This window comes from Caloenas nicobarica, chromosome 4 (genome assembly GCF_036013445.1).
Source record: "Caloenas nicobarica isolate bCalNic1 chromosome 4, bCalNic1.hap1, whole genome shotgun sequence".
Taxonomy (NCBI): Eukaryota; Metazoa; Chordata; class Aves; order Columbiformes; family Columbidae; genus Caloenas; species Caloenas nicobarica.
In genome coordinates, this window is record NC_088248.1 from 50862496 (window position 1) to 50890278 (window position 27783).

Genomic DNA, 27783 nt, shown 5'->3' on the forward strand with positions numbered 1-27783 from the left:
ATTTGGTTTCCATTGAGTCCTTGTTCAGTGTGTGTCTGGCACCGACTGTCCATCCATCGGTAGTTTTGGGAACTGTGGGGACTGAGCTCTGAACTGCAATTCCATTCTTCACCAAGGCAAAATACCTTCAAGAGTCTGTACCAGAATCACTAGCTATGCTTGCTCCTTCTCAGCAACCAAATCACAGAAATGGGAGTATGTCACTGTAGCTGATGGCTAACATAGTAATCATAAAGAACGCTCAAGATATAGTTTCTTCATATGCTTAGAAAACTGTTGGTTTTGTTGTTGTTGCTTGTGGTTTTGTTTGTTTGGGCTTTTTAATCTGTGGGAACTATAAGTCATTTTTCTAGTGGTGTTCATACAGAGTATCTGACATGGAAGTGTAAGTATACAGATATTCCTGCACACGTTCCTTATATAATATACGAATACATTTTGTTTGACAGCATTGTAGTGCAAAAACGTTGTAAAATGACAGACTCTCCCTGGGGTTAGATCTTTATAGACAGGGCACAGCACATCTTTAGGCTTTACCAGTAACGTACTTCCAGAGCTTGTTGAATTATGATAGCTTCATTAAAACAAAAACTCTAAGGAACCGTATCAGGGATATGCAGAAATTAAACTGGAAAAAAATAGATATTTGAAGGGTTTTCCCTTTCTTATGGGAAAGTATTTAAGCTAAATAACTTTAGCTTAAAGAAATAAATGTTATGAGGACCTTTATAAATATTTAGAGTGTAGTAATGCAGAAATATAGAATCATTACATCCACTATGTGTTTATACTTTAGCAAAAGCCTCCGGTTGACGACACAGAGCGAATAACATGAGAAAATCTCTCTGACAGCTAGACACAGAAGCCATTTGCCTCATCTGAACTTCTGTCGTAGTTATTGCCATGCTGACACCGGGGACAGTGGTCTTTATAGGAGTGTAGGTGGAATTGCTCATGCCCGTCCCTGCGAAGGGAGCAGGGATCAAGCCACCAGCCTGTGCCTCTGCTCCAGCCAGCCCCGATGCCCCAGGTGTCAGGAAGCTGTCTCTAAAAGGCTTTTGTTTATAGGGTTATTGAAGTGGAAGAGTAATAGTAACTGGGATGATTTCCCACTTAGGTGAAAAATGAGCAGTTATTTTTCCTCAAACAAGATGGCAAGCCTCTGGCACCGTGGCAAGGGAAACCGTCAGGGAGAGGATACCCAAGTTCATCAATGTCAGGGTATAGAGTACACAGAACAGCAGTGATGAGCATCTAGAAACGTTGCTGGCATTATGAAATACAGGTGCACTTGCAGAGAACATCCAGTTTCTAGCTGCATGTTTAGACAAGGTTTTTGCAGCCTGACTTTCAGCAAATGTTGGTTGGAAACTGTAATCCATAAGTTTAAGCTTTGCTTTTTGGATGCCTGATCCCTTTCTTTATGAATATTGAAGAAGGTTTAATGTAGTCAGGAACTTCCTAGCTATAGCTGGTGTCCACAGTAGCCTGAGGAATGCCTTGACATGACACCATCCTTTCTAAAAAGCAGAAAAGGAAAATGCACTAAAAGAAAAAAAATCAGGTACTTATTTGTGTAGCTTCTTTTCATGTGCAGCATTCATGCAGTGATTAATCCGTGCATGAACTCAGAATTACCAAGGATAAGGCATCGTTGTTAAGCATTCAGTTCCAAGATTGGTTTTCATATATAGCCAAAAAGAAGAATTTTGCATGTAGGACCAGAATTCACAGGAGCCAGATTTCTGAGCCAGTGTGATACAACATCATTGGGTGTAAGAAGCAGCAAGGTATTAGTCACCTTCACTGCTGAAGACGTTGATGTCTCTGGCCACTTAAGCACCAGTATGGTTGGTCTGGAGGGGAGATTGTGTATTTGCTGCCTTTTAGCTTAGATCCATAACATGGGATTTGTTGGAGTTTTGGAGGGTTTGGTTTTATGCTCTAGTTCCTGGTGAAAGGTGACCAAAAGCAAGATCAGAACAGTTGGTGTGATCTCTGCCTGAGAACTGACGAAGTCAGTCCACTCATTTATGATGAAGTTTCAGAAAGCTTTAGAGTTTCGGCATTTGGCCTGAAATCCATATGGTAGGTATTTGGGTTATGTTTGGGTTACAGTCACTGCTGATGCACACACAGTGCAAATGGTTCCTGTGGGGCAGGAACTGCCAACACCCTTTTGTGAGTCAGCCTCTCCACTTCAAATCCCCCCTTCCTTCCCAGACGTGGCAGGAGCCTCACACCAGGTCTCACAAGTGAGGTTATCAGCACCAGGTTATCCTGGATGCTGCTTGTTGGTCACCTTCAGCTTCTCCATCATCCTTTCTGATGGATCGGTTCAAGGGTACCACAGCAGCCAGGAGAGTTTGTGTGAGACAGTCGGGGTGTGATACGTACTGTTGGTACTTCTGGTCCTGGCTTGTGTCAAGCCCAAATTAAATGAGGATTAAAATGCTTGCAGGGAGGGCACAGCTGAAACACACTTGTCTACCCTGATCAGGGTTGAGCTTCTGATAAGCGATGGCAGCCCATTACGCAGTATTTTCTTCTGCTAGGCAATTGTGAGTGCTATGTATACATTGTTCTTAATTGCATTCAATGTGTTCATTGCTGCTGCTCTAAAGCAAAACAGCCCCAAAATATGAGTGTGCTGGAAGGTTGGGAAAGTACTGCTGTAACTGGGTAGGGAGAGCTTCTGCTCCATTTATTTGTGCCAGACCTGGCTCACAAGCACTGTCAGTCTCTAGATTCACTTTTTTCCCCTGTTGCCAGCCCAGGCAGCCAGGTATGAGACAAGGAAAAGAGCGATAACCTGTGAAGTGACATAGTTAGAAGGCAGGGCATTTTTTAAAAAGCAAATGCATTATAAATATACACATATCATTTTGTCTGTAATACTGTTTCATTTATATCACCAGAAGTGAAGTAAAAAAATCCATGTAGTTGTTCTTTATGTTTTGCCTTTACATTTTGCCCCTGTGTCAGCCTGAATGATGGAAATCCTTGAGGTCAACCTCACTTTCAGGCCCTCCTTGCTATTCTGTGTGAATGTCGGATGCTGCAAGGAAAACACATCTCTGCTTTCAAACCACTGCTTTCATTTGTGTTTGCAAATAGCACGGAAATGTTTCTGTTGACTTTCAGTTTGACTGAAGCTTGTTTTTACAAATGGTAGGACCATGTTAAGGCAGCCACAAGGTTTTGGATCTCTAGGCTTCAGCACTTGGCATGTGCAGCTCCTGAGTACTGGGCTGCAGGGCCTCCCTCATGCGTGGAGCACGGCAAGGCTTGCCCCGTGGCCACCGGTGCTGATGCCAACCAGAATTGCAGCCCCAGGCGAAGTTCCAGCAGCCACCACTGCCCTCTCACTGCCTGGCGGTTAGTTCATACAGCCAGTATTTAGGGCAGCACATTTCTGCTTCATAAAAGAGGCGTGCAAACAGAAGAAACCATTTTCTGAATTTCCTATATGCACCTAGTGACACTACTTTAATAGCATGAGTTGTACAACACACATTATTCATGTCTGTTTATCTTTCTTGGTTTTGGCCTTCAAATTGTTTTGGTATCTTACGGCTGCACGGATGTACTGATTGTCCAGTGCGACTGAGAAGGAACATAAATCTGTAGTTCACCTTGGCCACCAGACAGCATTGGGTTCACTTTCTGACTGGCCTGCGTTAATCAGGTATCTCACTCTTCCAGCTGTAAATCAGGCAGCTGATTAATAATCACAATGAGAGAGGTAATTAGTACTGGCATGTAGCTTTTTATGGATCTCTCTTTTCTGGGAGCCAAATGCAACCATATGGAAAAATGTAGCTGAGACACTATAAATATGATTCCACTCAGACAGTCGTCTCTTCTGTTTTCTGTTATCACAGCAGTGTCAGCACAAGGAAAACAATGAAAGTGAAGGGATGCTGTTGTAGATTTTATTACAAGTTTGAGAGCTTGGGACTTTTTTTTTCCTTCTTCAAGGACAGTGTGTTAATCTGAAGAAAGAGGGTTTGATTTGTGTTCATTTATGCCTGCCACAATTATTTAAGAAATAGCTTCAGTGCTCATACTTTAAGAGCTTTGGTTCTCTTTTAACTATTTCTGGCAGACTTAGAAAGATATGCCTTGTGCTTTGTATCAGGACAACTTGTCTTCTCCAATAAGCCACATCTGAAACTGGATCAGCCCTCTCTGCATTCGAAGCGACTGTTTTCTGTTCATTGCTGTTGGACTGATGCTGTTAACGGGGTGTCTGCAGTGCAGCCAGCAGCAGCGAGTGAGAATTTCCACAGAAAGTGAAGGCTTTAGTAGTGAAGTGCAGATGGGCACCAGGCAGCAGCTGAATCCACATAGCTGGGAATCTTTGGGCAGAGCTTCTTCTGATCTTCATGTTGATCTTCATGCAATATACTAGAAATAAAAATTGTCTTCTTTTGAGGACACATTCACAAGGCTGGTGCCCTGATATCAACTGCTGAAACTTTACTGGCATAGCGAAACAGAGGAAAATAAAATAAAATGTATAGTAGGAGTATCTCCTATCATATTCTGAAATATAAGTGAAATATAAAGGAGAGCATCATGCCAGGATGTGGGGTGCTGGGAGAGGTAAGAAGTCAAGCCTCTTTGTGGGGGAAGGAATAGGAAAACGCCTACTGCAGCGGGGGCAGGAGAGCTCTTCCTTTCTATTTTACATTATTATTGTTGCAGTCTAGTCTTGGCATAGGTGTCCCAAATAGTTTTTTGTTGGCCTTTTGAAATAGTTGACCATCCTTCTCTTCCATAAGAACATTTTCTTTTGAGACATCTCCTTTTGCTTGTGAAAGGTTTTAGAAATAACTTCTGTCACAGCCATTCCCCTCCAAACCTTAAAGCATATACAAAGCCCTTACACAGCTGCCTTAGTATGATACGGTTTGAGATGGGCTTTTTTTTTCTTCTTTAAGATGGAAGTTGTCAGAAGCGGTATGAGGTAAATGATGGTAGATCATAACTTAGTGCTCAAAAAAGGTTTTAATTTGATTGTCTCATAAAAAGCCAATACTGTAAGAGAAATTAAACCACTACTCCAAAGCTGATACAGAGAGCTCTGTGACTCATCCTCATCTCGTCTTTCTGTCCCAGGAACCACTTCCATAAATCATATCTCTTCCAAGGCTACACTCTGTTCAGTGTAGTACTTCTTTTTCTGACACTTAGCCCACTAGCATTGTGTACTGTATGTATTATGCATTACCTTTTGTCTATGCCATATATTACGAAGAGCTTTCTCTCCTTCAGGGTTTCTGCAGCTATTTCTGCGAGTTCATCCTATAGGGCACTTTAATGAAAGTCATCAGTTATCCTTTGCTATGAAGAAAGAGATAATAGTAACTGAAAGCAGGCAAAGCTCATTAGACTATGATTAAAAAGCAGATTTTATTTTTTAATGTAGTGAATGAGGTTCTAGTGGGTGGGCACTGGACAGAAGTGGTGCTGGAGAAATGTCGCAGGTGCTGTTGTCCTTGGACCACTCTGTCTCTTCAGCTATTATGTAGCTTTAGTTAAATAGTGACTCATGAAGAGCACAGTGATCTCCAATTTCATTCAAGTGACTTTCTTTAACAAGTCTTAAGAAAGAAATGCCATGCATGGTCCTGCCTCTGCTGTCTAATATGAATCTAGAGCAGAAGGTTGGGACCACAAGTAAGTTGTTCCAAAGCAGGCTTGTAATTTGCCTCTTACAATGCTGTATCTTCAGCTCTTCTGGGAACACGCATGTCTCCACAGAAATGGAGGATTTTGTCCCTGCAGAGGTTGAATCAGAATTTAGGATTTGGATGTTTCTCTGGAATTATTTTAGAACCAACCCTGAGGTCTCCAAACTGGTGGAAGTCCCAGGTTGGCCCAAAGACATTGTTCTGAGGTCTGTGCTCCCTCCTTGGCTCTGGTGGGGCCAGTGGGACACTCCACCACCTCTCGCACCTGTTTGTCACAATGGTGACGACCTCTCTGTCTTAGTGTCTCAACTGAACTGGAATAGCAGAGCTGGAAACTTCACCTCCATGACTGGATTTGAAAATAATTGATCAGGTGCAGTTCATGTAGTAAATAGCCTGTATGGGCACAGCGTGGAGACTCAATTCCCACAGTCCTCAGGCATTCAGCCCTTGCTGGCAGCCCTGCCTTCATGGATTGCATTGGCCTCTACCTGCAGGGCAGACCCTGCCTCCTGCATGGAGGACCACAGCACTGTGCTCCTGGTGTGACCACTCTGGTGACTGGGAAGATTTGTCAGGGTGCAGGACCGGGTAAGGTGCTTTTTATTTCACCAGCAGACCTGGAGAAGTTATTAGGTCTCACCCTGCTCTCTTTCATTGACCAGAGGCATGGGGAAAATTATAGCCTGTAGCCTCTGGTTTAATTAGCCACCTGCTATTCCTGTCCTCTTGCACCTACACTAACTATTTATACACGAGACTACAGGCAAGGCTGTGGATCTCTATATTTTCTTGACCAGCAGTAGTCTTTCCATGTAAGGTGCTAATTCAGCTAATTTGGAGGACAGTTTTCCTTCTTTTTGAGTCTGTGTAACACGATGGGACTGGCATTTTTCCCCTCTTGTTAAGTGTCTGTATTTCATCAGCCACCACGATTGTCAGAGTTTGTACTCGGAGTGATTCCTTGGCACCAGATAATTTCCATAAGTACACAACATTTAAATACAACTTGTTATAATGTCTCCCTTTCCCTCCCTTCTCCTTAGATGTAAAGGAGCATCCCACTACGGCCTTACTAAGGAACGAAAGAGGCGTTCCCAAGACTGCTCTCCAGACCATGACTCCAGCCTGGCAGTGACCTCCCTGGGCACCGAGCTCTCAGCAGCTGCGGCCATCGCCTTAATGACAGATGAGCCGGGGTTGGTGAACCCGGCCTTCAGCCCCACCTCGGAGGACAGCCAGTCGGGCAGCAGCCCTGGAGACCTGCATCGCAGCAACCAAAACAGAAGTAAGAAGTGAAAGTGGTGGTTTCAGAGATTGGTGGCCTCTTTCAGCATCTGCTTCCTGTGAAACATATGTTGTTAGAGGCTTTTAAAAAAAAAAAAAAGGGGGGGAGCAAATGCTTTATTTTTACATAGCTTGTCAAATTGCACAGTCAGTGACCCAATAGATTTGAGGTGAAAAACAAATTTTCTTGGCCAGGGCCAGCATCAAGCTGAAGAAGGACTAGCTGCACATATGCAAACTGCAGGTTTTAAGAAATACTATTAGGCAGATCAGCTCAGTTGCAAGAGAAAATGGCACATGTGATGTGCCGGAGAGATGGTGTAGCTGTGTAATAGCTTCACCAAAACACAGTGGCACTAGTAATCCACATAGATCATGCCATGAGCACCTACCCAAATGCCTGTTGGTAACCATGTTTGGCAGTTGCCAAGAATTTGCAGGAAAACAAACCTTAAGAAGTGCCTGGGAGCTTGGGGGATGTTTGCCAGCCTCCCACGGAGGTGTCGCTCAGAGGAGCTGGTCCTGCTGAAATAACCAGAGTCAAGGACAAGTTGCATCAGGAAACCTTGCCTTGATCCTTCACCCTGTGACACTGCACCCAGCTCTGATGAGATGAGTGTCATATTTGAAAAACATGGCCTGGCCTAAAGAAGACTTGGAGGTGTTAACAGTGAGTTCAGAGCTGGCATTTGAGGACACTGAAACCAAAGTCAATATCCTACCTTGTGTTGCACCAGCTGCCTGTTGGGAGGATGGATGAAGGGCTGAAGAAAGACTAAAAAATGAGCAGTGCTATCCTCTTGTGTGCATGGGGCTAGAGAAGTGAGGAAAAGGGGAGGGTAAGAAGAGAACATCAGAATGAAATTAAATCCCACTGATTTTATTGAGTTTAGAGGTCACAGTCTGGTTTGAGGGAATGCTGTATTATTAGATTACAATGTTTGACTAGCATGCAGAGCTCGAAGAGACAGAGCAGTAACAGCCACAAAGATATCTTCAGCAGGATGGAAAAGAAAGTGACATGTTTAGAAACTGCTGTGATTTTTTTTTTAATTTATTACCTTATCCAAATTAGAAGATGTGATTTAGTTGGTCTCTCCCACTTGATAATCTCTGAATTCTTCACATGAAACTATTGGCAGCTTTGGAAGCATTGCAGGGTTTTGAGGCAGTAGCGCCAGTTTTTTCCAAGAAGAGTTTTTAACAACAGCTTCCAGAAGTTTTTTTTGGTCAAATTTATATAGCTTGAGAATGGCAGAGCTTATTCTGCCTCAACTGAGGATTATTCTCTCCCAGGCTACCATGCTCACAGGAGATTTATGTGTGTGGCTGGTGACAGAGGCAAGGGGAGGTGGCAATTCCAGAGTGCGGGACAGAGAGAGAATAATAGTACCCAGATTCAGGTGGGTGCAGCCTCAGAGTGTCATCTGGAGTCAGGTGCAACGATGAAGTGCAAGCAGCCTTGCTGTTGCTGGTATGCCCTTTGTATGCCAACAGTTGCAGAAATGACATGGTTCTAGCCCAGAACTGCTGAACTGTATTGATTTGTTTTTTCCTACTGTTGCAGCTCGACACTTTGAACGGTCCACTCTAAGAAGCAGATCTTTTAAAAAAATAAACAAGGCCTTCAGTGTTCTTCGAAGGACAACAAGTGGAAGTGTGGTTTCCAACCAGGCTGGCCAGGAAAGGGAGACTGTTCGAAACTCTGCTGTTGGAGGGGAAGGTAATGTTTTGCTCCTCACATGTTATGACTTAAAATGGGGTAGGGGACCTTATCTGCGTGGGAATTTGATGTCCGTGACTGACATGCCTTTCATGTGGTGGGCTGTGCATGATTAAAAAAAACCCAGAAAACACAATCTTTCCTTATTTTCCTTAAAAAATTGTTAGTGACTGGCAGGCAAGAATATTGCTAGGGTGTGCGGGACCTCATGTAGGGCTGTTCTGGTAACAGCCTGCATGCTACACCCAGCCCAGTATCTAGCACATGGGTTTTGGGATCTGGGATCTATTACTGGAGCTGTCATTGATCTGCTGTATCATTTCGTTGAAGAGCCTTTACTGGCGCGCATCTGTTCCCCTAAAGCAAATGGATCACAGTGATCATACGTTATAGGAAATCAATCAGTTTTGGCTAATATTTATGGAGCACTGGAAATTCCCAGTGAGAGGATGGTATGGAAGTGCTGTAGTTATTCCAGCACTGCTGTGCGATCCTTGGTGACAGACTTGTATTACTTCAGCCAGACAGGTGATGAGGTAAGAATGCTGTGCTCTTAAACAAGGGGGAGAGTTAAGCTTGTCTGGCGTATGTCAAAGATGAGGGGTCTGGCAGGCATGAACACTTAACATTTGGCATTCTCAAAGCAATAAACAAATGTTACTAATTGCTTTGGACTGTAATTATGAAGCCAACGTCAGCATTTGTGCATCAAGAGGAAGTGATGATAGATTGGGAATCATCATCTTAATCAAGGTCTCCACTGAGCTGATTATCCCTTTGCTTGATGTCTCAGCATCTCACTTCTCTTTCCAGATCAAATGTCCAGGCTAAGAGCTTTAAGAAGACAAAATATCCAACTTCTCTTTTCTCTGTGTTTCACATTATCATTGAAATGCACACAAAATAAGGACAAAAGGCTGACAAGTGCTGTGTTTAGGCACCATTATTCTTGAAGTGGTGAATCGGAGAAGAGTGTTCAATATTTCTTCTCAATATTTGCTTATTCCTTCAGGAGAGTTTTACTACATTACTGTGTTATTTGTACTTACTCTCCTAGTCCACATACTTGCTGATGTAGTCAAAACCAGATAATTCAAAACTGTGAATCTTTTCCATAAAAATAATGTGAATCTACTACTTGGCCTGGAAACATCATTAATAACTTTAGTGTTTCAAATATTTTTTTCCCCTAAGTAAAATTTTGCAAGTAATTTGTCTAAATCCCTCTTTGAGCAGACAGATATGTTTCTCATTCCCTAGCAATTGTTCAATCCGTTGTAAGCAAAAGCTTGCCCTTCTTCAGCTGGAGTGAAATTCTGCATGCCTCAAGTTCATACTTTTCAAAAGACACCTCTTCAGGATGGAGCATAGACATTTTTATGGCCACTTTCTACCTAGGTTTATAGTTTACATTACTGATTTTTCCACCAAAAGTGCGGTTTCATGTCCAGAGTGTGTGAGTATGATCTGGATGCAAACAATACCTATTCAGTAACTCAGCACAGTCCACATGCTAATAAAAGGGAGATATGAAGATGAAACTGGACTTTAGATTTCCAGCAGAATGAAAGGCACCGTCGTCTCCTTTTTAAGGGACAGATAATGGGGCTCAGAAGTGATTGCCCCTTCAGGGTCCCATTCAGAGTGTCAGGATTGCCATTCTGTCCTTGGCTGTGCTTCTGGTTTCATTCCTCTGCACCAAGCCTACCTGTAAGCTTCCAAATATATTCTGCTGCACTGGAAAAACGAGGTAGGCATGTAACTACTTAATGAGCAGTTACTCTTACGCATGAGATCACAGAAGCTGGGTACCTAAATTACTGTATTAATTACATATGCAACGAATGCATTTTAATTACACAGTTCAGCAATTTGGTCTTTAAAAAACTGCAAGTAAGTTGCAGGAATACAAATACAACATTGACAAGGATTGCTACTCAGTTCTTTGCAACAGGTGTTTCGTGTAATGGCATCTCAAAGGCTCTCTCTGTTTCTTCTTACTGGAGGAGCAAATGAATACACTTCTTTCTGTAGCAGTTATCATCCTGCCAGCTGGAAGCTCGTTTTCTTCTACCATTCTGTATGTTTTCTTCTTCTATTTATTTTTAAAAATCCTCAGCTGTTCTGAGCAGTCTGCAGTTTGACTCCTGGTTAGAGTTGTTGGTCAGTCTTTAGGGATGGCAGCAGTGTGCTCTGCCCTGTGCTCACTAATGATCCAGTCCAAACCCATTGGAAAAAAGCAGCCCCGCATATCTGTGTCCCCATTGCTACTCTGGTCTCCTGGGAATGGAGGTGCTCCTGTGGGTAGTGGTTCCTGTCCCCCCACACCCAGTGTGAGCGCACTGATTCCTGCTGCTGCCTTGCCCCAACTTTCACAGCTTCTTGCCTGGGATCACCTGAGAGCACACCTCAGCCATGCCTCATTGCTCCAGGAGGTTGGACGGCATCTCATGATCTCTCTAGTGGCTCCTTTCCTCAGCAGGCATGGTCAGTGCCTGAGCAGAATAAAGCTGAGACTGTGCCAGGCACAATGCGAAATAACCTCTTCTGGCTGATAACCTTTTGTTGGTAAAGGAGCCGTCAGATCATCTGGCAAAGCTCAATGTATTATAGTCCATCTGTCCCCAGTTTTCAAGAATTTCCTCATCTTAGTTCAGGTTTTGCTGTTATTATTTGCCTGTATTTTGGTCAAAGGAGCTCTGAGAATGAAAATCATAGTGCATACCTATGTATTGACCCTCAACATCAGCAGCACTGATGTCAAATTTACTATTTGTCTACTGCAGAGTGTGTAGGTGCCTTTAATCTGAAGCTGATACATCTGTGAGGCCAATGCTCAGCTCCAATATGGCTGCAAGGGTACAAGGCAAAATAATCATTCCTAATGTGGGAGAAAAAATATTCAAATAACCATGATTCTGCTTAACTTGTAGCTGAATGCAGTACTGGTTTTGGAAAACTCCTTTGCTACCTGGGGACACTGAAAAATATGATGCCTAACACCAAATACGTTTCTGTTATAATTACAGCAGAAGAATAGTTACAGTCTAATGCCATCTTATACCTGGAGCTGGTAACAGTCTTGCACTCTGAAGATAACTTCATGATTTCCATTTTCAACCTGTGGTTTGATTTGTTTAAACAATGTGCCCGTTTTGGACTGAAATGATTCAGGCTTTCTTTATTCCTCTGTTTAAATGTTTTGGTGACATTTTTGACAGAGAACTGTTCATTTTCCAAACCAAATATAATATTAGAAGTGAATGAAAAGTGCAAACACTGATGAGAAAAAGTTTGGAGGAAGGAGGCATTAAGATTTTCTCATTTTTAATAATTTAGTCATTTGTAAATAACACATGCAAAGAAGTATTTGTCTGTAGTGCAGCACCCAAGCTTGTGATACCTGCCTGAAGAATAATCTTATTAATAGCACTTACAGCTACAAATAGCTTTCCAGGTCTGAAAAAGAAATTAGGAAAGTTTAAAAGAGATGGTTTCATTCTGAGTAGTGAAGGAAGGTGACAGGAACATCCTTCTGGCACTGACGCATTTAAGATGTAATATCTTCTGACTTTATCTACTAGTGTAAATGACCTTGACAATCTACTTAAATGATAAAATACCCCCAAGCGAAGACTGCTCCAGCTTTGCTATGCTTATTTGTATCACTATGTTCTTAGTTTGGCATCACACTCTTTAAATTCACTTGCAAGAAAGACTATATCTATATACTCTTTGCTCATACTGATCTACAAATAAGTCATAAACCAGTTAATGCTTTAGGAGAAGAGATTTTGGGAATGCAACTGCAAAAACCTCTATACAAATTTACAGTAAAAGGGAGCCCTGCTGCTGGTTTTCAAAAATGTTCATCGGTTCCATTTTGCAGTCAAGTAATTATAAAATGAATTGGATTTGTGATTGCTTGAGGATGTCAAATGTTGTTCAAAGTGAAACGCATTCCTCTGAGTGTCATGGTGGGTGCATTGTTTTTGCTTTGCAACAGTTAAGACCAAGGAAGCCCTGGCAGGCACTAGCAGCACCACAGGACAGACTCTCCTGTTGTATGGGTGTATCTCACTCCTACTGTTCAGTCTGAGCCTCATTGTGTTTTATATATCTATAAAACAGATAGATAGATAGATATGTATGATAAATACTTCAGTATTTGGGAAAGGTATATGAAGAAAAAGAAGGTAAGTGAAACACAGATGGCTCTAAGTATCAACCATTTCATGGCATTAACGCTCTCTATGTGCAGAAAAGAAAGTGGCTTATCCAGCCATAGGACAAGATAGCAGCAGCCCAACCTTCATCTCAGGGAGGCTGCACCCCACAGAAATCCCACATTGTTCCTGTTTGCCCCAGTTTTGATTCAGTTGAAGTTCTGATTTCCCAGAACCGTTGTGGGATATCTTACAGGGCTGATTGAAAGTACTCTGCTCCAGGACGATAAACCAGGCAATTTTCAGAAGAGATCATTTCTGTAGCATTTCCTCCACTGCAGACCAATAAACTTTGCCTGCTTTAGATGAGACAGCCACAACTCTTTTGGGACACATTCAACTCTACAACTATTTCAGTTTAGTTCTTTTGGAACTCCTTTGGTGAGACGAATGTCCAAAAGCAATAAGAGGTATTAGAACTGGCATTGTCTTCTATCTGTCCCCTGCATAAGACCAGCATCACTGAAGAATTAAGAGAAGGCATTAAATCAAAATGATGGCAAACCACTGAGAGAATGAAATGGTAAATGAAAATCAGTTGGAAAGGAAGATCTGTAGAATGAAGCCCCACATTAGTGCAAGTGCACGTGACATTCACAGACACAAGAATTTTCCAAGAATAGGTTACAAAAGCTTCATTTACAATCTGGTGATGAGGTGCCATCCCATGCTGGGAAGCATGAGCGTGTGTCCCTGCAGATAGTCTTATTCATGGAGGTGGGATGGCACCTCACATCAGTCAGAACTTCTGATCTAAACAAGGACTTGCAACCTCAGACACAGGTTTTATTTACAGTGACTTTGACTGATCTGGACTCCAGAGCCAGGGCAAACATTACGTAGTGCTTTGTCACACTGGATTGTGGCAATGAAGGCAGAAGTTATCCTGATGGCAGTACTGTCAGAAAGAGCACGGTGCAAACTGAAGCCAGCTGAAACCTGAGCACTAAGAAAACACTTGCCATTAAGTACTATAAATTGTGGGGACAAAAGATGAAGCATACTGAAAAATTTGTATTACAGTCTCATAGCTACTATACTAGTGAGTGCTCGGTGTCCTACATCATACCAGACAAGCGGAGTTTACTGTATAAAGCTGGTCTCTCCTATGTTATTTGTTACCGTAGTGGGATGTGTGAAAATAGCAATAAAATTGCACACTAATATAAGGAAAATATTGCTTGAGGGAAAAGCGCATACAACCTTTCTGAATACAGGTGACATTTCATTATATTGACAGATTCAGAATGCTCCATACAACCCTCGGTGACAAAAACACAGCACTCTGCGGGAAAACCTGCAAGAATCACCAAAAACAAGACAGAAAGTTTTCTCCTTTCTAGATTCAGCAGCTCTTCGATATATAAGAACTGGAAATATAAAATGGTAAAGAAAGGTATGCAATACTCCTGGGTTTTCCTGCTCTGGAAAACCTGGTTAAAGAGAACAGACAATTCTAATTAAGAGTGTAAGGGCTGGAAAATTGGGTCTGTGCAAACTGATGCTCCAGCCTCACAACAGGCTGTGTATGTGTGAATGGTACAAGCCCTCAACTCAGTTAGAGCCCTTAAACTGTGGTTGCTGAGGCCCCATTCACTCCATGCAACCGTGTGCTGGAGCAGGGTCCGCCTCTTTTGGGTATGGTATACACAGTAGAACAATTCAAGTTGAAGGCATTGCTTTCCAGACATGGCATCATCTTGAAACAGGCATGGTAGGTTTTGATCAAACTGCACACAATGCATGTGGATTGTTTGGTGAAAAAGCTACAGTGAATTTTCTTACTAAAAAAAAAAAAAAAAAAGTGCTTTTTATACGTTTAGTTTGTCAAACTTACTCTGTGTTTATTAAAATAGGCATTGGCCTTTCACTTATGACAGTCTAGGTTGTTGGTAACACAAACACCAACATGAAAATAACAGGCAAGTCTTCAATAAATATAGTAGAAATTAGGGGATCATGGAATTATTTTGGTTGCTTAGCCCATCTGAGGAAAATGATGCAATTTATTAATTATGTTCAATAACGAATAGAGATCAAATGAAGACAGGAGGTGTGGCAGTACATCCTGCTAACTATGGAAAGAGAAACCTAGTGACTTGCAGACTGGCAAGATAAATGTCTTGGGAAGATTTGTTTTGTTGTAGACTGCACACTTGAGAATGATATTAGACATTAAAAATTCCTCTGAAAGGTTCTTCATAAAGTTATGTTGAAAATCAGCCAAGTGCCACTGCAGAACTTAATAAACCAGTTAAACCATTGTTCAAGATGCAAAGAAACTTATGCATGTTTATATCTTATATAAATATTTATACAAGCGTTATATAAGTGTAGAGACCTGTTCACTGCCACATTTCTCTGATCTTGCTCTTGGATAATTACAGGCTGAAATTATGAGGGAGTGTCAGTAGCTTGTTCAGTCCACAGTTCTCCATGGTCAAGAAATGAAACTGGGTAATTTCTTTAAAAAAATTTTCAGATTGAGGTATTAGGAATGAAGGCGAATGAGGGTTTGAGTAAAAAAGCAGAGTTAGGACATGAGGTGAATGCAAAGGGAAATGGAAGCAGCTCTGCTACAGAACTGGTTTGGTAACCTCCAAAATATGCGGACGTATATATTTATGCTATTTCTGTGCAGAGAGGGTCTGAGGGAGGGTTCAGATTATCATTTGCATTTTTACTTTTATATATATATATATATATATATATATACACACACATATACACCAATAGCCCCACAGAGAGTATAAAATGTGCATGCTTATTCTGATGTATAGGATCAGGCCTTCAGTGATTTTTGAGGAGTATTTGTATCATCTGACTTTAATCACCCCACTGAGATGCCAGCATTTATTGCCTCTTTCTTCTTACATAGCAGTGGAGAGAGTTTAGCACCTCCAGAAGTGAAGTAGTGGTGAAGCTGGTATCACTGCCTTTGGATGCCCGTGCACTGTAAGGGAAGCCAGAGCAAGCAGATCATCAAATTATGCATTTGGGTTAGAGGCCTGGATTTAGATGGAGTTAATCCACCCTTCAGGCTAGAGAGAAGTGAACAAGTTACAAAATGGGCAAACAATTCAGAAAATAGAGGAGTATGGGGAAAATAAAGCACATTCCATTCCTGAGATGTTGAAGCTGTGTGCAAAACCAAAGTAAATCTGTATTAGTGCAGTAACTGCTATCACAAGAGTATAAACTAGATGAATACTTGGATATTAGGTTGATGAAGGCCGTACAGTTATCTAGATAGATTTTTATTGCCTGTCAACTCTGTGTAAAACCACAAAGTCGAAGTCTGTGCTACTGGTAGGTGCTTTTCACAGACGTGGAGGAAGACAGCTTCCTACTCTGGCGAGCACGTGATCAAAGAAGTGATAAGGGATGCACCATGGTGTTTCTTAATATTTTTTCCCTGTTCTTTCTTTCCCCTTTCTCTCTCTCAAGAGGCTTTGGTACCTTGCTGGTTTGTTACCTGCTAATTCTGTAGTAGAAAATATTTATTCTGCCTCACATACTGCTCTGTTAATTTTCATTTAACACTGTGCTGCTATGCAGTAACAATGACTGTACTTTCATTTCTAAAATAGGTTATTGAAAAAATATTAGCACTTAATTTATTGACTTACAGGTTTTTCATGTAAGTGCTGGGTTGGACCCACACACAAAAAAACCTCAAAAGCTTTCTTCTACATATAAGGGATTCAAAATATTTGAAGTCTGATATACCTGTGCTAGAAAACTCACTGGTGCTTTTACTTCAATTTTGCTCACTGTTGAATGTGGATTAAAATTTTTAATTGACCTAGAAGGAAAGTAAGTATTAGGGACATGCTGTGAAAGCAAACACGCCAGTTGAAAAGTAGGGTTTGGAAGAGGATACTCTTCTCTAGTGCATTATAAATACAGAAAGGACCCCTGCCCACCATTAGCTCCTCTTCCTCACATCCAGATTGCCAGGCCCAGCAGAGATCTTTCCTTCCAGGCACCTGCGGTGTCCTGTGGGTTTAATATAAACACGTCACAGTAAGGACGAGTTATTCCTAATTCCTAGAGTTCAAGCCGGGATGAAAAGAGAGGGATCTGGAAGGGAAACTGCTGTTTGCTTTGGGTTGCCCGAGAAATCTTCCCTTTCTGCCAGCTGAGGGTAAAAGAGTGCTTCCTTGGATGTCACAAGCCAAGCACCCAGTCCTCAGCTATGGCACAAAAAATAGAGGAAAACAGGGCATGTTGGGATGCTACGAGTGAGACAGGGTGTGCAGCCCACCACAGTGGGAATGGAGGTTTGCAGAATGTCCGTGCACATCTTCTCTAGGGCCAGCAAGGAACCATGGCCTGGCTCGGAGGGGTCTTTGCTGACTAAAAATGTATTTTTTTCCTTTAAAATATTAGCATGTCTAACTGTTGTGTTTGTTTGTTTGTTTTCTTCAGTACATTTCCTCTGTCTGGATTACATCAGTGGTTTAGAGCTGTGTTTTGTGGGTGGAAAAGAAAAAAACTAAAAGGACGTTCGAATGTATTAATTAAAAAAAGATCCCTTCGAGTCCACTCAGCAAACATACATATCCTTTCTTCCACACTTAGTATAAGTCATATCCATGCCTAAAACCTAGTTTGGTTGACTGGCAGATACTTGCAGTTGTGTGGTGCATGTGTTAAGAAAGCAAAGCTGTGATGTCAAATAAATACCTAACAATGTGCATTTCCAGGTTTTCCCAGGTTGTATCACCTGATTCCAGATGGGGAAATTACCTGCATTAAGATCAACCGTACGAATGCCCACGAAAACCTGGCAATTAGGATTGTGGGAGGCAGTGAGACTCCTTTGGTCCACATTATTATACAGCACATTTATCGAGATGGGCTAATTGCCAGAGATGGAAGATTGCTGCCTGGAGACATAATACTAAAGGTACAGTAATGTGAAGGTACAAGATAAAAGTATCCTAACAAAGAATAAGATGGTGTAAGTCAGTCACAAGATGAGATTTGCAATGTTGCTTGTTTGTGTGGGCAGAATAATGCATGCAGAAGGATGTTCAGTTCCTCTGCATGCTGCAATGATTTCATTAATTTCAATGGGTATTGAGGCTTACAGATTTGTTTATTTTCCTGTTCTCTACCAAGCCTCTCTGATTTCTACCATCTACAAACATGGTAGATCCAAAATGCAATGTTACACAATATACTGTGGGAATTTCTGACCCAGTGGTGCCAAAACTTTTTGTGTTGCTTCTACTGAACTGTGAGCTTAAATCTCAGTTAGTGAAGTTTCCATTGCCTTATGTTCCTCTTATACCAAGTGATAGGGGCCTGATAAGGGTTAAATTCTTTCTGCATCTAGGTCCCATGTGTGAGGCGTTTGTCACTATACAGCATATGAGGTGCTGCCTGTTCTGGTTTTGGGAATGTTGCTCCACCAGCAGCCACAGGTGACATCTCTAAGAAGAAATTTAAGCAGCATACAGGTGTTAGCTGTTGGCTGCTACTTCTGCTCCTGTTTCTATAGAAATACAAAACAGATGAACTAGAATTAGGATAGATGGTTAAAGATCATGTATCTTGTGAGAAGTGGCTTCAGCAATAGCTTCTGAATGGCAACTGCACTCTCAGCTACCCCAGTGACTGGGAGATCTGCAAGGATGCTAAATTATGTTAATGCTTCAATCCTTAGAAGGAAAGTGCAGTAACAGAAAATGCTAGTTCCTTTTCTTGTTTCAATGCTTTGATGGTGTATAGTTGGAGTGCACAGGTATATTTACATTGCATGCCAAATGTACAACTGAGCTCAACCACGTGCTCACCCAAAGCAGCTTTAATCATCTAGTTCAAATATTGGTGACAGCATGGCCAGGGATGGCGAAGAGCTCCATAGGTTTTCCAAATTACAGGTAAACTTCTGAGCAGAGTGCTTTGTTCATTGTGGACCATGCTGCCATGGACACTGGTGCTGGTGCTCAGACTGACCGTTGTGGCATTGCCTGGGATAAGGCTACACGAGCTGGGTGGACTGCAAGGCAGGTATGCCCCATGTGTCTGGGTTCATGTATCTCAGGGTCATCTTCCAGGTGGGCCTCTGCATGTCCATCTTGCTGCCTTCTCTAGCACGCCTGGCTGGTAGGGTTAGTGAGTAGTTCTCCCAGCCCTACTGATTTCTACTAAATATTCCATGTGAGTAGTTAGAAAGGATACTGTCGTTTGAAGTTCAGAACACCACCTGTAAGCCATCCTGCTTTCCAAGCTTTTGCTGACCTTGCTTGTAGCTGAGGATGCTTAAGGCATGTCAAGGTTGTGATATGCCTTCTGCTTCATGTCTGATGGACCGCTGGCCAAAGGGATTTTGCAGGATCACGATGCGGGGACATTTTGCTCTGTTTAAATGTGCCTCTGGATTGTGGTTCCAGGTGGCAGCTGGATGAGTGTCACCCCGTCACACATTTTGGGGAAGCTTTTTATACTGGTGCCAGCACAGAGCAGCATAGTTAATAGCATCACTGAGCCAAAACTGTTCCTGCAGGGCATATCCAAGCTGCAGTGGGAAGCTGTGATTGCAGCATGGATGGGCCCAGCTCAGCTCTTCTTGGCCATACCTGCCTGCCTGGGCATTTACTAAGGATTAATGACTATTTCAGCATCATGCTGGTGCTGCGCACGCCCAAGCGGGCAACTCAAAGTTACTTGAGCTGTGCCTCCAGGGATGCAGTCTCCTGTGAGACCATAGCAGGAACATCTCTGTCATTCCCACACAGATATTATGCAAAATCAAACACCAGTCAAATGCTTTTTGCCGTGTTGAGGAATATTTCTGTTGTGGTTTGGAGATATTTCTTAATATTTAAGTGGTCCAACCTGTGCGATGTGAAACTACACAGAAATAACTTGTCTCATTCAAGTTTTCCAGCCAGCAATGAATTGCAACCTTGCAACTAGTTTTCATTTAGCAGTGATAAAGTGCAATATCTAGTCACTCTTACACACGCAGACGTGACAGGATTGACTGGAAGCTCTTTTTTTCTCCTTCTTTTCCCCAGCCAAATCAAAGAAGTGGCAGTTCTTCGGTTTTACTGCCATCTGAGCTAAGTGTTACCTGGAAAACACTGAGAAACATAAAAAAGCCAATTGTCTAGTGTGGTATTTCAGCATAATTGCTAGTAAATATCCAGGACATTTGAACTTCTACTTGAGGCTCTTTTCTTCATTTTAATTAGAGATTCATTGGTGGGGAACATTTGTTTTTACTGTACCTAAAACAACTGGGAGATAATGAAGACAAGAAATGGCAGAAAAGTGGTGGGAGTGAAAGTAAAGGCTGGCAAGGCGATTTGAAATCAGAAGCTAGAGGAATAAAACTAAGATATATGAAAGGATGTTGGAGCTTGGGGAAGAGCTATAATAAAGCTGAAAAATAATGTGCGTGTCTGGAGAGTATCAGGGAGAAAGCAGAAAAAAAGAAGCAGAAAGTATCTGTACAGTATGTCCTTTCCTCAGGGGCAAGGCTGTTCTGCACCACAAACTTGGCCTCCTGCATGACACAGTTCAAAATAGCACACGTCACTTCGTATGAAGACATCTGTGTAAACATATCTGCCCTCTCCAGTGCCAATTCAGATTAGGCAGTCTTTCTGCTGCTTATTTACACTCCTCTTTTCCAGGTAAATGGCATGGACATCAAAAATGTGCCTCACAACTATGCCCTGTCAATCCTGAAGCAACCCTGCCACATGCTCCGACTGACAGTACTCCGAGAGCAGAGGTACCGATGCCGAAACAGTGGACTTTTCCTTGATTCTCTCTGCAACAGGGATGACAGTTTCCATGTTGTGCTAAACAAAAGCAGTCCGGATGAGCATCTGGGAATAAAGCTGGTCCGCAAGGCTGATGAACCAGGGGTATTTATTTTCAATTTGCTGGAAGGCGGCGTGGCTGCCCGTGATGGACAGCTTCAGGAGAATGACCGGGTGTTGGCTATCAATGGGCACGACCATCGGTACAGCAGTCCAGAGAGTGCAGCCCAGCTGATACAGGTTTGTCACCCCCACTTTGAGCCTGGGTTCTGGACTTCGCAAAAGCCAAGAAGCGCGTTTTTACCATCCACTGCAAAGCAGGGGCCAAAATTAATGACTGTGGAGTTTGGGGAGGGAAGGAGATGTGTCAAGCTCAGATGGGACTTACACCTCTAAAAGCAACCTTGTTTCACGGTGGGTACAAGGATGAATATGGGCATGGATCACCTCCCAGTGATGCCTGTGCAATCAGCTCAGTCAGGGGGCTTTGTAAAGTACAGGTCAATGTAAACCTCCACATACCCTCTGCATCAGCAAAGAGTGGTGCCCTCTGCCAAAGGGCAGGCCAGCCTGTGCCCTGGGAGCACTGGTTCCAGCTGGGTCCTGACTCATTCAGTGCTCCCTGGTGCAGCCCCAGAGCAAACTGGAGCGGCCTGAGGCAACCAACAGCATGTGTAAGGATGAATGTCATCCTCCCAGACTCAGTGATTTCCCATGGGGGTGTTTTTCGACCGAAGGTACTCCATACTATGTAGATATTTCTTGCCTAAATCCAGCATACGGAAATCCAGATGTTTTGGAGAAAATTGATCTGTATCTGTAGTTTTTATAAACCTCTATTTAGACTCACATGGAGAACTAAATGTGTGCTTCTGCAATGCACTAAACAGTCTTACCACAAAACTGTCAGAAAAAACCCCTGTGCCTTTCTCAGCTACAAAAACAGTCAACTTCTGCCTAATTTCCCCTCCAGAACCATTTTCATTTGTTCTCCCTCTTTACAGCCTACCTTTTTACAAAACTTCAACATACAAAGCAAACCCAAGAATCTTATCTTGCTTTTATCTCATATTTATAGCAATCATTATACTTGTGCAATTTTACATTTCATTTGGAGGCATGTGGAGTGTTCACATATTGAAGAATTTCATGAGTCTCAATAACAAGATGTCAAAGCAGGCTGGTTTCTTTCCCCTTCTGATAGGTACAATCAGGGTAATACGAGTCAGATTGACAGCAGCATTTGAATTCATGTATTTTTGTGGAAAGGATCCCTGCTTTAGCATAGGTGCACAGTTGGCTGTAGCCAGCTTCTATTGGGAAGTTTATAGCCTAGGTAAAGAAAACGGTGCCCCCTTGCTTAATGCCAGTTGTTGAAATTCTGGATTACTTTGTGTAGCTCACTAACTGGGAGCAGAAAGTGGCAGTGGGAGCAGAAAGTGGCAGTGGGAGCAGAAAGTGGCAGTGGGAGCAGGTTTAAATTCTCCGAGGGGAACAAAGTCTGGAATGAAAACCTTTAAAAAAAAAAAAAAAAAAAATCAAAAACCAACCAAACAAGCAAACAAAAACCAAAAAAACCCAAACAAACAAACAAAAAACCCCCTGTATTCTCGAAACAGTTTTTTATGGCTAAAAAACAAGGCAACAGTGCTTCTTAAGCAAAAAACACATGCAGCCTAGAGTTGAAATGGAAAAAATGACTAATGAGACAGTTCACACACAAGTGTTTAAATACATAACTAAAGCTCTTATTGGGTTCCAAAGAGTGGGTGTTATTTATAATAATGCTTGAAATGCACACCAGTGCCTGGGAATTCAAACAACATGCCCATCAAAGGGGAGACTCAGGTTTCCAAAAAGCCAGGATTACATTGCATTGATGTGAGCTCTAGGAATCACATTTGTCTCATGCAAAATTCCCAGAACCTGTGTCTTTTTTGTCATGTTTTTTCATCAATTATCATTGGCTTTTCCTGTTTCCATGTTATGCCAGAGAAAAAACATTATACTGAAGCCACAAGTGTTTTGCATTTTCTTCCTACACAAAGGGATGTTTTACTATGTCCTCTGCTTTCTCAACAGTGTCCTGCCTGTCAGGACCTCAGCGTGTGTCACTCACAGTACATTGAGGTCTTAAAATTAACAGTGGTGGAAGCTTCAAATACACCACCAGTTTCTTTAAAAGCAGAACTAATATTCACTAATATCATAAAGGGCGGTCGTGGCTTGTTAGGCCAAGCACAGCTGGGAGAACATTAGATTTCTGTGGAATCTGATTAGTTTTGACTTCTAAATAATGAATAATTGAGACAAATTTGATTCTTCAGGCCTTCTTCAGCATATGTGAAGCAGTTGTTAATCAGTGGATTAGGTGTCTGGCTGTTTATAAGCTCAGTCACAAGAACCGAAATGAAGAAAACGCTCAAGTGCTAATTAGGAACGTGCACACATTGTAACACTTGAGAGTCTGCTGCTTCCCATTTGTCGTGTCATCTTTAGTGATGGCCTTGTGTCAGATGTGGCAGTTTTAAGCTAAATAACGTGACATTCCACATCTGTTTTCCATGGGAGTGACAAGAAAAGGAACAAGGTAACAGATCAGTGGGTGCTCATGTGAGCCCAACAAGCTGAGCTGCACGGGTTAAGCCAGACTTTACTGCCACCAGATGTTCGCCCTCCTCTCTCCATCTTCCCCCCACCAGAGTTCAGAGCATCTCCAATGGGCTCACGACCCCCTCTCTGTCATGACAACCACTGTCAGCAGAAAGCAGGTCCTGTGGCCGCTGTGGGCAAACCGTGTCCCTGCTCCACCATCCCTGTGAGGGATGGGGCAACTTCTGCCCAGAGCAGAAGAGGCAATTGCCACCATGTCTCTGCCTCCCTGTCTGATTGGCTTTGACAGTAACAAATTTTAGTTCTAGTAGATTGTTTCAGCTATTGCTTGCATTCAGTCTCAAAGCTAACTTAATTTCTTTAATTCTTGCTTCAGTGTAAAAAATGGAGAAGGAATTGTGGGATAAGAGGTGGGGAGGGGGGAGATCAGAATGAAGCAGTAAGTAATATTCTGATTAGGAGAAACGTTAATGTGTTTTTATATGGAAGTACATAAATACAAAAGCTGGCCTTGTTGTTTGGATAACTTTTAAAAACACACTGGACTTCTGAGAAATTACTTAACTGACCTGGAGACAAATGTGGCATTGCAGTAGAGACTCTAGTTGAACTTTTGCTAGTGGTTCTACAAGAATTAATCACATTTACAACCTTCCTCTAAATAACTAACTTTGAGACTAACCATGTGGCAGCAGATGAGTTTTAAACAGAAGTTACATAAGTTGAAGCTGTTTGTTTTAAAGAAAACTGGATTTTTGTGGGGCCATATGCCCTTAGGATGTTCAGTGTTGTATTGTTCAGTTCCATGTCAATCATGTTGCAAACTAGTATCCAGGGTGGTTTCATTTGTCCTGAGATACAGCATTCTGCTTTTGGGTACCAGATGAATCCAGAAACCAGAAGTTAATATTGCATAATAACAGACCTGGCAAAAATACCTAGGAAGATATTTTGAAATATGTATGCATGTACCAAATGTTATATTATGAAGCTGTGGTGATTTCAGCTGCTGAGGAAAAAGCTAGCATCCCTCAAAGTATTGGGAAAGCAGCAAAGCGGTGCACATTTTTTACTGAGATACCACCTTCCTTGCAAACAGCACAGCCTGAACTTGGAGATTTCAGGTTTACAGTGGAGGTTTAGGAGAGGTGGGTTGTTTGGTTTTGGTTTGTTTTGGTTTTGTAATGATAGTGACATTTTTCAAAAGCATTTTTAAACTCTCAACTACTACTATTGAATCCAACTCCGGAAAAGACAAAACAAAGATAAAACCAAAAATCCCAGGGGCCTCCTCTGGCTTCTGTTCATTGTCTGTGGAGATTTGATTTCAATAATGCAGCTGGATTTGGGTTTTGTTTCCAGCTGATCGTTCCACACCAGCTTTCCCTGAGCTTCTCTCTGGCGAGCAGGGCACGTCAGTGCACCAGCAAGCCAGCCTGGAGGTCTGATGCCCCCAGGGCTGTGGTACCAACAAGCATCACTACTGCAGCCCCAGGGGGACCAGATACCCAGACGTGCTTGTGGGGGGCTCCACATGAGATCCTGAGCAGTTCCTCAGTAATAACCTGTGAGCAAACAGGCACAAGTCCCTCTGGAGACTGGCCCTTGAAAACCCCTCCTGCCTGTCATCATACCAGGGTCTTTAGCCTGGACAGAAGGAGACTAGAGGATTAATTTTTTAATCTTCTGAGTATGCTTCTAGAGCATTGTGGGGTGTTCTACACTTCAGTTTATCCATTTGTCTTTACAGCAGACACCTATGATGTACCCAGCTAAGCCCCATCGCCACTACTGTCTTGAACAGATTTCTATGAGCCTCACTGAGGGAAGAATGAAGCCATCTGCTTCTAGGTAGACAGTGCTGATTCAATAAGACAGAAAAATTTCACCTTTACACGGAATTAGTAATGCTGATATCAGGCACACATAGAACATGTTATAAATAATGAGAAAACAAACTCAGTGGAAGCTTTGCAGCATCTCTCAGGCACATAAGTGTTGCAACTGTGCTGTGGGGAAAAAAAAAAAAAAAAAGACTCAGAAGCAATTTGAGCTTATTTTGGGTTGTTTTTGCAGTTCCTGTTCCTAGTGTGAGAGTTTGTGCTAGTTTCACATACTGAACTCCATTACTCCATGTGCTTTTTGTTTGTCCTCTCTCTCTCTCTGTGCTATAGTGCTGTAGGATTTTACCTCTCAAAATGGTTGCACATCCCTTTCTTCAAACTGCCTTACATTTGCCATGCCCATTGCATGCAGGTGGACTCAGTTACATCGTTTAATCCCCACTCTCACCAGCCAAGGCTTGAGCACATCCCTCCTTATAGGGTTAATTGCATCTTTTTCTGAGTTCCCATCTGGCAGCAGCAGCTCCGATTGTCTGTCCATCCCTTGTGGCAGGCACATTGTGCTGGTGTATGCAGGTGTGTGCAAGAGCTGGTAAGTACTCATGGTGGTGCGATTGCTGCTTCCAGACAAATTTGGGGCAGATACTTTTCTTCTGAATTAACATCAAATATTCAAGAGAAGTATTAAGTAGCTGGCAGTAAATTTTTACGGACTTTATTGATCTGAACTGATGCTACTGGTTTATGTCTTTGCAACCGTATCAGTGGGAAATCCAGGAATTTCATGAATTCTCTGAGGCTGAAGTGCAGGGGTTTATTGTGCTGGGGTGGTGGGATTCATGCTCTATCTCCTCCCACAGGCCAGTGAGAAGCAGGTTCATTTCATCGTGTTGCGGCAGACCAGGCAGCAGACCCCCGACATCTTACAGGAGACAGGCTGGAGTTATAACGGCAGCAACCCCCAGCCCTGTCATGTTGAGAGAAAGAATCCGAGCAAGGTGAGGACACAAGCGCTTGCATGGTTTCTCTGCTGTCCGTGGGACCGGGGACTGGGAGGACAGACAGTGTTTTAGTGTCTTGGGCTGTTCTCTCTGGTTTCTGACACCAGAAGAAACATGTCTTCTTTTGCAATGGAAATGTAAAAGGTATGCTCCTCATTATTTATGCACTGCTTCTGTCCTGCCTCTGTCTGGAGTGGGGAGAGAAGGAGAAGGTGAAGGGCAGTGGTGGGACAGGGACTGATGTGCACACAACATCCTGGCTATGGGCACAGGCTTGGCCGGCAGTGTGAGCCAGCACATAGCAACGTGCTCCAACAAAAATAAGAGGCTTATCTGAAGGTTCTCCACCTGGAGAAAAGTCTTCAGGCAAAAAGCTTTCATATGCTGTGCTGAGATTCCCATAAGCTGCTTGAAAACCATGGTAATTATTAATCTGTTGCTCATTTCTTAAGATACCCATGCTCTGACCTGGCTGGCAGTCCAGTGGCAGGCAGTGGCTGTGGTCCCCACAGCTGCTGTGAGCATGTGGTCTTTCTGTAGAGCTTTGGACCTAAAACGTGTTGGTCCTTTTCTGACAGAACCTGGACTCGCAGGGGATGGGGACTGCGAGGGCCAGCAATGCTGGACACGGCCAGGCTCGATCCAGGGCCGCACAGCGCAGAGCAGCTGTCTCCCCAGATATGACTCTGTCCCTCCAGCTGCTCCTCTGTACCTGCTTACATTGCGTGTTTAGTGTGTTTAGACTTGCAATATGCCCTCTGCACAAGACAGAAAGGCTTTCATGGTCAAATAGTATATGAAGTTTTAAAGCAGAGATCAACTCAGGAAGAGCTTTGAAAATACCTTTTCTGAGTTTACTCAATGTAATTCTTTGCACTATAGACAGAACAAGGTGTGTCCTTGCAGGAGTTGAATTTATTTCACTAAATCTAAAGTCACGTGGCTGGTTAATTTATATTAATCACTCTGAGTGTCACCACTTCTGCAAACCTTTGTGAGCTGGTCCCCTGGCCACTGGCGCCAGGGCTGCATCAGGGAGCTGGATGGGCAGGGTTGGTTTAAGTCCATCCTGCCTGATGGGCAGCCAGATGTGTCCTTGAAGGGCCCTTTGGACTGAACCAGCTCTTAGATCAGACATACAGCTGTCAGCCAGGAGACAAGCCTAGCTCTGCATCTTACAAATCCTTAAAGATACCCATTCTTTGCAGGTTTTTTAACTACATTTATTTAATGTTTTGATGTATAAAAAATATACTAGTGTCTATTTATCTATTTTTAGTTTTCCTTTTCCATGAATCTCAATCACAGCCCTTGTTAGGTGAGACTGGTTCAGCCAGAGTTAAACCAGAGAGCAGAGTCATTGCTCAGTAGCTACTACCCAGTAGCAAATAGTGCCCAACTAATCACGCATCTGCAAAGCATTACTTCTTAATGAAGTAGTGATTTCCTTAGGGAGATATGGGTAGGACAGCCATCAGCTTGTGTTGCTACTGTATGTTTTCTGGTGATGCTCTGAGCACCCGTTAGCTCTACTATGTTAATCTGATTAATTGATATCACATGGGATTATTTGGGAACATGCCTTCTATACTCTGCCCTGGATCCC

General features: G+C 42.7%; 1 protein-coding gene across 2 annotated transcripts in view; it reads left to right on the forward strand.

Annotated features, from left to right (window-relative positions):
* The window catches only part of LNX1 (ligand of numb-protein X 1), a 68572-nt gene that overhangs the window by 26413 nt on the left and 14376 nt on the right, over nt 1-27783 (forward strand). For both annotated transcript variants that reach the window (XM_065633778.1, XM_065633779.1), the window contains exons 2-6: nt 6746-6987; nt 8554-8709; nt 17645-17847; nt 20588-20959; nt 26037-26174. In XM_065633778.1, coding sequence (XP_065489850.1) covers nt 6746-6987; nt 8554-8709; nt 17645-17847; nt 20588-20959; nt 26037-26174 — 1111 coding nt within the window. The remainder of the gene's footprint in view (nt 1-6745; nt 6988-8553; nt 8710-17644; nt 17848-20587; nt 20960-26036; nt 26175-27783) is intronic.